Genomic DNA, 12126 nt, shown 5'->3' with positions numbered 1-12126 from the left:
TTGACACATTCTTATTCTATTAGATAGCATTATACTGAAAAGTTTTAAACAAATTGAAAAAATATTTTTCTATAAAGAAGTTTAAAAAGATGAAGGAAAAGATTTGTTTCAATAACAGATTTTAAAGCAATATATTTAAATACTGGATTTACAGTAACAGCAATACATTTATATAAAGGCTTCCTGCGCCTTCCCTGTTCTTGTTCTAAGCAGACTGACGCCAACTGAAAATCTCATTGGTTGGATCCACCCCAAAGACAGTGGGACAAAGGAGAACTAGAAGTGGATGTAGCTCTGCTAATCAAGAGATAGAAGTGAAGTGGCTGTGGCCCAAATATCAGAAAGCAGTGGCCATGCCAACAAAACTAGTACGTCTGACTACAATCAGAGCTGCAGCAACAACTCACCACTCACTTCCCACTTAAAGATGGTCCATACTCGGAATCTGTCACCTGTGGTTTTATTTAGAAACTGAAACACCCCCCCCCCCGACCTGGTGAATGGATATTTAAACAAAACTTCAACCTATTTAAAATATTATATACATTTTTAAATAAATGAGGTGTCATGGCAGAAAGATACCTCGTAGCCAGCAGTGAACTATTCAGAGCCATTTATGACTGATAGGCTTCTTGTGCATCTATCATTGATAAAAGTAATTTAAAATGTGCAACCTTTATCCCATTAGAATCAAACTGTTAATCCTGTTAATCAAACTGTGCCTCCTGTTTATTAAAGGGAGCAGCCGCTTGCTTGATTTGAAGAAAACAGAATGGATGGGGCGGATGCAAAGGCTACCAGTATCTGATCCAGCCTCCTTTCAAGTCCTTTTCACCATTGACTTTGATGGAAACAGAATCTGGCCCTAAATACACTGTGAGCCAGACATACTCGAGAAAGCAATCTGGGCTTGTATATATTAAAAACACAACTCTAAGCTTCCAAATCATCTATATCACTTGGGTAAGTCAGCCATGTAAAGGGGTAGGGCACACTAGCCGTTATGTTGCACTGTACTATGCATTTTCAAAGTGGAGTACAAGCTAAAGTCCTCACACCACCAGGCTGAGGTATGCAAGCACGCTAAGTATTAAAACTGTACTGTACAGAGGGAAAAGAAACAGGTTAATGACCCGACTTTCCATTTGAAGTCAATGGAAGCTGTGGGGACTAAGAACCTTTGGGGGAAAAAAAAAATCAGGCAATAAATGACTTACAGAATGACGCAGAAGTCAGTGATGGAGATGCAACTGGAACCTAGGAGTTCCTAGCCCCCGTTTCCAAGGTCAGTCCACTAGCTCATGGTACTTTCTCACTGAAATTTGATCATAAGCTATTCAAAATCTCCTTTTCCCGCAGGAAAGACAAACATTTCTAAATTGCCAAGAGCCTGCCAGGTGCTGAGTACCCTGAGTTCCCTCTCAATTATGGACTCTAATTGCATAAAGTCAGATAGCCATGAAAAGCAAACGATTGTATTCTGGCTAGTAGTTCCAGCAAATGAACAAAATATTTTCAGGCACCCGGACTCAAGTCTATCTTATAGATCCCCATTACTGAAGTATCTGACTGCCTCACAATCGTTAATGTGTCTCTCCCATTTCCTTGACAAACTCACATTTGGCAATTTTAATAGCTATTTCTGGCTCTTCATTGTCTTCTTGTGGGGCATAGTGGATCTATTTTGCTCCAAGGTCATTAAACAATAGAGCTATGTTTAAATATTGAATCCCAATGCACTACCTTCCCATCAGACCACACATATTCAAAGGGATAGCTCAGTGGTTTGAGCATTGGCCTGCTAAATTCAGGGTTGTGAGTTCAATCCTTGAGGGGGCCATTTGGGGATCAGGGCAAAAATTGGGGATTGGTCCTGCTTTGAGGAGGGGGTTGGACTAGATGACCTCCTGAGGTCCCATCCAACCCTGATATTCTATGATTCTAACAAAGGATATTACATTTACAATGGGTTTCAGAGTAGCAGCCGTGTTAGTCTGTATTCGCAAAAAGAACAGGAGTACTTGTGGCACCTTAGAGACTCACAAATTTATTAGAGCATAGCTCATGAAAGCTTATGCTCTAATAAATTTGTTAGTCTCTAAGGTGCCACAAGTACTCCTTTTCTTTTACATTTACAATGGTGATTCTTTTATGTGTTTTCCTTCATATTTCTAGACAACTTTCCACTGCTATTTAAAAAACATTTTAGAAGTCACACTTAGTATTTATATAGCAACAAGTCCTTTTTTTAACCCTAAAATCTGTGTTCCATTATACTTGTTCACACAGTGCCCACATTCTAAACATCCATCCAAAACTAAAAAGGCACATAAACATTAAATATTTGCAGAAGTAACTTAAATCTGACATTAAGCAACACACACAACTGTAACTAATAAATTACAAAAAGAGAGAAACAAAAAGACACACAACCATAAAGAAAACTAAGCCAAATATGCCAAAAGCGTATCTAATTATACATGTGCAAATCAATTTGCATATATGAAATAAATGAGGTTTTTATTGGCATTTTTAAACAGTGTATATTTACCAACTTTACCTTTCAAAGGCAAGCCTTTTATGTTAACCGTAATAAATTATGTAAATTCTTTTCTCAAGTTTTCTAATCTCATAGGAATAAGATTTTTCAAAAATCAGGTCACATACAAAAAATACAAAAGTTTAAAACAAAAGAATGTTTTGATTTATGACAGATATGTTTATGAGCTTATAATATGGTTGTTATACTTCAGTTTTGACACACCTGATTTCCATCAATTACTGGTCAGGGTATCCAAAACTAATTCTTGCAAAAAAATGAAGTCTGAAAAAGGAAGTGCGAGTTTCAGTGACAAAGTTACATTAATGAAATCCCATCTTATAACCAATCATTCTTCCACAAAGCCATCATTCAAGTGCAGTATGTGGACTATACATTTATTATTTAAGTAAGAGGGGAAAGACTCAGCTTAATCATGGAGTCTAACAGAAGACTGTGTGTCCACATTTTAGAAAAAATGGGCAACAATTTTAGTGAATGATTCATAATTTCTAAAATAATACCCTATGCATCTGCCTGAGTGCTTACTTGCAGAATGGAGTGTTCAGTTGTTTTACAAGAACCCACTTGCTTATAAATTTAAAGACTATTACCACAGGAAAAAAAAAACAAAGTATCAGATTTAGTGAATCACTATCCATTTAAATGTTGATAGCAACTTCCGTTTTTTTCTATCCAATAAGTCTTCAAGGCAAGCAAAGCAGAAATTTGAAAACAAAGAATATGCGTATGCAGAAAGTTATCTCCCATGATCTAACATGCTTTTCTCTTTCTCAAAATAAAACTGAAGCTGCACATTATAAGAGTACTTTTCCTTTCGAAAAGAGAGCTCAGCATCTTCAAGATTTGGACATAACAAAACAAAGTCCTTGGAAAATGTCTCATATTGGGCAGGACTTTTGAAGGGAACAGCAAAATTCCCAAAATTTTCATTGGGAGTAGGATGTAGCCCTACTGATTATTCCCGCCCCCGCCCCAGGTCCAAAATTTTTTTTCATTGATTTCTGCTACTGGAAGGAGCTTAATGGTTTTCTCTCTCCCCTTGGCCTTCCTCCAATATACAGTAAAAAAATTCAGTAGCTCAGAAATAAACACAAATACTATAGAGATTATAACTCCCCCTGCTGGGGTAAAGACTGCACTGACAGCACTATATTACTGAATAATATAGTGCATCAGAGATAGCAGTAACAACAAACTAGCAGAAATCCTCTATCCTCAGTTTTTAGAGGCAAAACAAATGGTATTAAGCCATTCAATGGTAAGAAACAAGCAAGTGTATATTTACAGCTTAGTGCTTTTTAAAAAAAAACAACAGCAAATGGTTTCTAATTGTTATGTTACAGTAGGCATGGTGCTTTGGGTTGTTTAAGCACGCTTGCACAAGTCTTTATTGCCAATGTATGATGTGATGTTCCATCTAACTTATTACACTTCTGATTACAGAAACTCAGGTTGCATCACAAAAAGTCAGATTCTGTTGTCACCAATAAGTTAATGCCAGATATAAGGCCCAAACTGGTGCGCATATTTTCTTTAAAGCCTGGGATTCTTCTGGCTGTACTCGTATCATATGTACAGGAATATGGAGAACACCTAAAATGAACTGCTGAGGCACCTCAGATTCCAATTCTAAAAAAAGCCAAGAATCAGAGTTCCCTGGATATTAAAAGCCAATGCAAACAGCATCCATTCTGACTGAGAGAATGCCTGGGACACTCCCCAAAACTGCTCAATTTCTTTTCATACAAAACTATGCCTAATAAGTAACCAGTTATGTTCTATTTTTGCAGAATTATTGCAATTACAGAAGCTTTACTATCATTACATCCCAGTTATTATTGATAAACACTGCTGCCCAGGTTTCTGCCATATATGCTTTCTGGATACTCAATCATTTAGACACCAATTTCTATCTAGTCTGCAGTACTTGTTACATCGTTTAACAATGAAATGGGAGTGTTGAATTAGGGAATTGAAACATACTTGAAATTACACTCAAATTGGAAACTGAACTTCTACGTTTCTGTTAACTTCTCTTGATAATTTGACTGTTTCGGTCGTGTTTCCCTTATTTGGTCTTTGGTAGGTCATGAGAGACTTCAATACTCTCACACGGATAATGAATGATGGTTATAAAAAAATAAGTGAACCTGATATAGTCTAGAGAAAAATATTAAAGTGCCTATACTTTCATTAATGGAGAGACTGGGTAGTGCTTGTTAAATCTTCACAAAGGGGGAAAAAAATCAAATTGAGGTTTTTCAACTATGACTGGGAAATACCCAAGTTTTAAACCTGCAAGCTATGGTCTTTTTCAAATCCTACTGCAGACTAAGCAATTCATTTCCCTCTAATTTAACGTAATTTTTCCCAGCCACGAACAGTGCTTTCAAACATGTCACCTTGTGCTGCAAAAAAATAGAAATTTACTCTTTAAAAAAAAAAAAGAGATACATGTTACTATTTAAAAAGATTTAGGTTCACTGTTCTAAACAAGTCTGAATTCCAATTCAAACTCTTGGTAATTAACTGTAGTTTTTAAATATATCCCTGGCTCGCCTATTTAAAAAAAGGACTAAGAATCCAGAAAAGCGATCAACAATATTTTTCCTAAGAAGTTTTCCTTCTCTCATAATTGCTCTTTAAAATATCTTCCTCTTTAAAAACAGAGCTTGTTATGAAGACTGTTCACATTCCTATGATACAGAAAATTATAGTTAGTTGATCCTTTCTCCGTCTTGCAGTAATGTTTTAACTACTGTAAGGTATAGCAAACTGAGGATCAAACAATATTGCTCAAATGATGCAGAATACTTTTTGCTTCACACAGTACTTTGAATAGGCAGACTACAACAGAAGCATGGGCAAATTCCAAGGATCACTCTCGAAACAGACCCAGTAAACTGACGATGACAAGTCCATTTTAAAATGGCCGTGTTTTTCCACGGCAGTTCCACACCAGAGTAGGTCACAATCATAATCAGTTCTCAAGCAACAACAGAATTTGTCACACACTGGCAGCCACTGATCCTCACATTCCCAGAGCTGCCTGTTTAGAGTGCTCCAGGTACAGTAGTTGTGATGCCATCGATACCTTGTAGTACATGAGGATTTAAAAAAGGACTGGGAGCAAGCAGCTATATATTGTTATTTGTGTTACCTTGTGGTTCCAAGTTCTTGTGAAATGCACCATTTTATAGCCATTCAAGCTGCAGCAGCACCCAAAACAGTGCCCCAATAATAAATGTAGTCCTCTCCCCCACCCACCACGTGCATTTTCCCCCCATTTTTTTTACTGGAATGACGTTCAGATTCTTAGCTGACGATGACGGGATGTTTTAACTTGTTAAAAAAATAGAAAAACACTTGTTTCATCCAAAAAACAACAAAAAAAAGTCTGATGGGTCTGGGAATTTTCTACAAACTGTTCTTGGCAATGATCTCCAAATTGTTACAAAGCATGGAACTTTATTTCTCTTTTCCTTGAGTAGGTGGAAGATTTCAAAGAGCTCCACTGCAAGTGTTCACTTAGAAAAAAATAAAAATCATTTAGATGTTCGTTATGAATCCCTCTTCTCAGAGAATTCTGCTTGGCAGCATTTGCTCGGCCTGCAGCAGACAATTGGACAAAAGTGCAGGAAGTATAAGTAGTTCTCTCAAAACCACTTTGTTCATCCCAAAACTAAAGCAAGGTGCTGCTGCTATAGACAATCTTTGCAAAGTGCAACCTGTCCCTTATTATAGTCCCTGCAGGGGCAGATTCGTTTGTGGTTTGGATGGGATCCCGCACAGCTGAACAGCAAAAGATCGCCCTGAAAAATGCAGTGTTTCTTGCTTTCATCAAAAGATGGGACCACGATATCATTTGCAGATTCAACAGTTTGGCATTCCACGTTATACCTATAAAGCAAGACACACTTGTCTAAGTCACATTCCCATCATTCATTTATAGCAATTCAGGTAAATAATTTTCACTCCTAAGACGATAGCCTTACTATAAAAAGCTCAAAAAAACCTGAACTAGAGCAGTAATTAAATCATACCATGATATTACATTACACAGTTTTCAAGTAAACACTCAGCCAAACAGAAATAGGCTAATATAGATCACATAGTAACTGCTGGGTTATAGAAACAGCCAACGGGCATAAACAGAATATTAGTCATTTTACTTTCCAAGTTTCCAATAATAGCAACCCTTATTCTGCCTATTGGCACTGGAAATTGATCAATATTTATGATGCTAAGCAGCAACATAAAATACTTTCATCCCATTAGGAGTCTGGCTCTGTTCCTCCAGCAAGTTAAGCTGGAAATGTTAAGTATTAAAAAACAATAAAGAACTTTCAGACTATGTTAAACTGACAAGCCTCAGAGTCCTGTAGAAATGGGACTGGTTTTGTGATGTGCCTCCCTACCTTTGTATTGCACTGAATTGTGCAGGGATAGGAGAAGCTGAGATTGGTTTGTTTCATGAAGTCTTTAGAACTTTTTGTAAACAGTACATGTAGCAGAATGTATGAGTGTTAAATTGGGAAACAGTCAAGAATGAGGGGAAATGACAATGCAACAGAGAATCAAACAACATTTTTGATCTTGTGGCATGAATTGGAAGACATTCAGTCTAACATTCTTCCTAGAGAGTTTCTTTGACTTTGGCTGCCACTCTAGTTCTCCATTTCTCATTCTCCATCTTATTCTCAGTATGGAATCCATCTGTCTCATTTGCTGCAGCCTTCTTTGGACACGGTACATCATTACTGTACCTCCTTCTACTCAGACTATATTACCTATGAAATGCTCTCAAATCTTTGCTATTTGTCAGATAAAATACTATAACCCAAGATGGGAAAATTTTGTCTGCCGAGTATCTCAATTCTTAATGAAGATTGGACCAAAAAGGTGCAATATTTGCAGTGGACAATTATTCTGAACGAGCAATTGCAGACATCAAATGCTAGTCAGCATGCACAGTTATTTCCTGTAACATAATCCTCTGCGCTCTGATTCTGGTTTAATCCAGAACTGTAAAAAGCTATTCTTCTAATTCATCATTTGACTTCTCCATTGAGGACACATTTTGCTTACATTAAAGATGTATTAGCTTTATATTGCATCTTCCATGCAGACAAAGATCTGTAAGGGAGCAATTTTCCCCTCATTTAAGCACAGTATAGACCAATTTCAGCTGGATAAATACAGTAACAGGGACATTCTGCAGAATTAATTGTATAGAAGAACTGCAATTAAGATTCTCTCCATAAAGTCTCAGTCAGACCAGTGATCGAGAAATAAAAACCTTTGTGTCTCATTACCAATATCCTGAGCCAACCACTGTCATCTTACTTAGTCTATAAAAGTATCAGAAGCATTAACATAAGTGTTTTTTTCATTTGGTTTTTGGCAATACATAATTCAGATGTTGGCCTTTAAATACAGCTTTATAAACATTTTTATTTAAAATTGCATGAACAATTGCCTCAAATCAGCTCTTGTATTGTGGAATTTTAATTTGTTTTATATTGCAGAAGTGTTAATTTCATCATTCCACATGTTTCACTCTCCCCCAGATAAAATTAGGATTAACATTTAGTGTCTTGCACATAAACTCACTAAAAACAGGAAATTCAATGTTGAAGGGTACAAAGTACTCCTCCTCAACTATACCTACTAAGTGTCCGAGGTGTGGCAAACCTATCCTGGATGGCTACAATCTGGCAACTGTGGCAACTTCAGCCCAGGGGCTTAACTGTAGTGCATGAATTGGCAACCTTTGGCATGCGGCCCGGCAGGGTAAGCCCCCGGTGGGCCGGGCCGGTTTGTTTACCTGCAGAGTCCGCAGGTTTGGCCGATCGCAGCTCCCACAGGTCGCGGTTTGCCGCTCCAGGCCAATGGGGGCTGCGGGAAGCGGCGCGGGCCGAGGGATATGTTGGCCGCTGCTTCCCGCAGCCCCCATTGACCTGGAGCAGCGAACGGTGGCCAGTGGGAGCTGCGATCAGCCGAACCTGTGGACACAGCAGGTAAACAAACCGGCCCGGCCCGCTGTGGGGCTTACCCTGGCAGGCCACGGGCCAAAGGTTGCCGATCCCTGCTGTAGTGCAAACATCCTCACATTTAAGGGCACTCTGCAAAGCAGGCAGGCAGGACAGAGACTGCTGCTCTCCCTCCTAAATGCTGAGCTTCCTGTTGTGAGTATACTGCGGAGTGTGGGGGCAGAGCTGAGCACTGCAGCTGCCTCTTTGCTGCCTCCTCTACTGTAAGCGGCACGGACCAGTGAATCACTGAAGGAGCGCCGACATATTTCTCACCCCATCTTCCACCGTCTGGGGGAGCAGTCACCAAAAAATTGGGGATGAAAGGGGAGCCAGGGAAGGGAAAGGGGAGGAATAGAGAGAGAAGGATTCAGCTGGGTAGAGACTCTATGGCAGAGGTGGCCAAACTTACTGACCCTCTGAGCCGCATCCAATAATCTTCAGAAGTTCGAGAGTCAGGAGCACCACCCAGCCACAAGGCAGAAGCCCCGAGATCTCCCCGCCCCAGTCTGGTAGGTGGAGAATGGGGGTAAGGAGTCACACTTTAACAGTAAAAGAGCCACCCTGATCTATGACATAGGAGAAGGAGGCAGGAAGACAAACATTTGTAGGTGAAAATGTGGAAACAATTGGAGGGAGGGAGGGAGGCAGGCAGGCAGGCCCCAGCAAAGTCATTAACAAATCAGTCAGTTATTATTGTTTATTGGATCATTTTCTTTGTTAAAATGATGGATTTTATGAGCTTGTATTGCTCAGTAAGTAACTGAGCGGTACAAGACAGTACATTTCTGGGGTGCAAGACTGGGATTAGGTATATGTGGGTGTTGCCCCATATATAATTCAAGAGTGGCTGGACATAGCACTCTTATATATGTGGGTGATTTGCATGCTAGAGGCTGGGTTGAGTGTGCAGAGTGGCAGCTCACACAGCAAAATGGGCATAGTGCACACCAGACTGGAGAATTAAGGGGGCACAGCTGTCCTACGATCTGGGGTAATCTAGCTAACTACCCTACAGGGACTAAAAGTTATCAAAAAACCTCTTTAAAATTATTTACAATAAAATTATTTACTAAGAAAAAGCTTTCAAATATTTACAGATTGAAGATCAAGTGAGTAGAGAAGAAGCTCCAGACACTGAAAGTTCTGATGCAGGCCACACAGCGGTAAGAGGCTGTCGATTCACCCTGCTCCTTTTATCCTCAGTACAGAGCACGAGGAGAGCAGGGACAGGTGTGTGGACCAACGGAATCTGTTTGTGAGAATACTCTGGCTCCAGGCACATGGAGCGCCTGTGTACCCAGAGTGGAATTCAAACAGAGACCAGCACTCAAAGAAGAAATACTAAGATTTCTTCAAATGGTTAGAACAGTTTTAAGGCTTAAACTTTTCATTTTAACATACTGTATTTAAATTAGAATTTATATGGCTGTTAATTAACATTTATATTATAAGAGACTATTTTAAGGCAACATATGCACAAAGTCACAAATTTAAGATTTATCTTTTCAATTTTAACTCTGCTTTTCTGGAGTTGAGAACTTGACCACTCAACATTACAGCTGCATTAGCACTATTTCCTCGTCCGCCTTTAGATAAGGTACCCAACTATATTTCCATACTCCTCAATACTTACTTCAGCAGATCCTTGTCTTTGTTAAGGTGTTGGAAGAAGGATGGCTCACAGATGAGCTGGTTTTCCTGACAAACTTGTTTACATGATTTTCCAGGTTCAGTAATTTTTACCTGCAGTGCACTTAATGGTGGCCACATCACTTGCCCATGACAGAAATCCTGCAGTGACAAAGTATACAGTATTACACAGTCTTTGAAAAAACTTTTCTATGGTTAAGAAAATAGCAGTGGTAATTAAAAGCCTAGAAAACTTTTTTTTGGCAGCAAGACCATCTTACCTGTATTCGGCTGACAGATTGAGAGTTTTAATAAGGAGAATTATCACAACGGATCTCTTAACAAAAATTTGACACTAGCCAGTACCAGATGCTTCAGAAAAAAGTGCTGTTCTTCCTCCAAGGAGAAATTTCTTCCTATCTCTAAGTTAGTGGTTGCCTTATGAAGCAGGATGGCTTATGTGTCTCATTTGTAAACATGAGATTTAATATGATCATAGAATCTATTTACTCTTTATCTATACATATCTAATCCATTATTGATTCCCTCTTTGCTTCAGTGATATCTTGTGGCAACAATTTAGTGCTAAACAAGTATTACTGTTAGAATGACACAGATACCACCAGAAAGTCCTGGTAGAGAATGATTCCAAAAGCGGATTATGTATCCCTTATGGAAAAAAGTTCCCAAGTGCATATGTCTGCCCCAGCTTGCTCCTTTCCAAATGCTTAGCCATAGAGTCAGTGACACTTATATAAAAGACTGAGTTTGATATGTTATGTGCTTTCTCTCTAGACCCGAGAACAAGCATTCATAGAGTTTGTTTCTATCTCCCAATGGAGCTACTGGTGACATGACCACCCAGACTAGTACTGACTATGAACAACGTGAACTCTCCTATGTGGTTACTGCAGAGAAAGGAACATCGAGATTTTGTTCTAAGTGCACCTCTTGGCTATTTATTTTATTTCCATTTACAATAAAGAGTGCTCACACACAATTGGCAAAGTACGGAAAGCTTATTTAAAATGACAGGAGTCAAATGTAAATTTTAGTCAGCTCACGTCTTCAGAGAAACCGCAGCTCTAAATACAAACACCGCCCCCTGTTATTGGCTAGTTCTTCAATCTTCCCACTAACTCCCTTTAAAGTCTGGGTCAAACAAATAAGTCCTCCAAGTCGGGAGGCATTTGATCTCCTGGGACCCTTATAGACTCACAGACTTCAAAGCCAGAAGGGACCATCATGATCATCTAGTCTGACCTCCTGCACACTGCAGGCCACACACCCACTCCTGTAATAGACCCCTAACTTCTGGCTGAGTTACTGAAGTCCTCAAATAATGATTTAAAAGACTTCAAGTTAGAGTCTCCCACCATTTACACAAATTGAAACCTGCAAGTGAACCATGCCCCATGCTGCAGAGGAAGGTGAAACCCCTCCAGGGTCTCTGCCAATTTGACCCAGGGGAAATTCTGTGATCGACCCAGAAACCCGGATCTCTATCTTGCTCTGTCACTTCCATCTCATGAGACTTCATTTTGTAGCAGACATTTTTGTTGTTAGTCCCTAAATGTACGACTTGCATTTTGCGCTATTAAATTTCATCCCATTTTTATTACTCCGGTTTACAAAGTTGTCCAGATAATCTTGTATGATATTCCAGTTCTCCTCCATATTGGCAATACCTCTCAACTTTGTGTCATTCGCAAATTTTATTATCGCACATCCATTTTTTTTTTTTTGTGTGCCAAGGTCGGTAATAAAAACGGTTAAATAAGATTGGTCCCAGGACCGATCCCTGAGGAACTCCGCTATTAACTTCCCTCCAGCCTGACAGTTCACCTTTCAATATGACCCATTGTAGTTTCCCCTTTAACCAGTTCCTTATCCACCTTT

At 39.2% G+C, this 12126-nt stretch overlaps 1 protein-coding gene across 6 annotated transcripts in view; it reads right to left on the bottom strand.

The window, feature by feature from the left end:
• Positions 1-2138: 2138 nt before the first annotated feature.
• Positions 2139-12126, bottom strand: part of MGAT5 (alpha-1,6-mannosylglycoprotein 6-beta-N-acetylglucosaminyltransferase) — a 235612-nt gene continuing 225624 nt past the window's right edge. For all 6 annotated transcript variants that reach the window (XM_073305297.2, XM_073305301.2, XM_073305300.2 and 3 more), the window contains 2 exons: positions 10232-10389; positions 2139-6463 (listed from right to left, as the gene is read on the bottom strand). In XM_073305297.2, the coding sequence (XP_073161398.1) occupies positions 6265-6463; positions 10232-10389 (357 nt within the window). In that variant the 3' untranslated portion in view covers positions 2139-6264. The remainder of the gene's footprint in view (positions 6464-10231; positions 10390-12126) is intronic.

The sequence above is a fragment of the Lepidochelys kempii genome, chromosome 11 (assembly GCF_965140285.1).
Source record: "Lepidochelys kempii isolate rLepKem1 chromosome 11, rLepKem1.hap1, whole genome shotgun sequence".
NCBI classification, from domain to species: domain Eukaryota; kingdom Metazoa; phylum Chordata; order Testudines; family Cheloniidae; genus Lepidochelys; species Lepidochelys kempii.
This window is presented reverse-complemented; position numbering and strand designations above follow the sequence as displayed.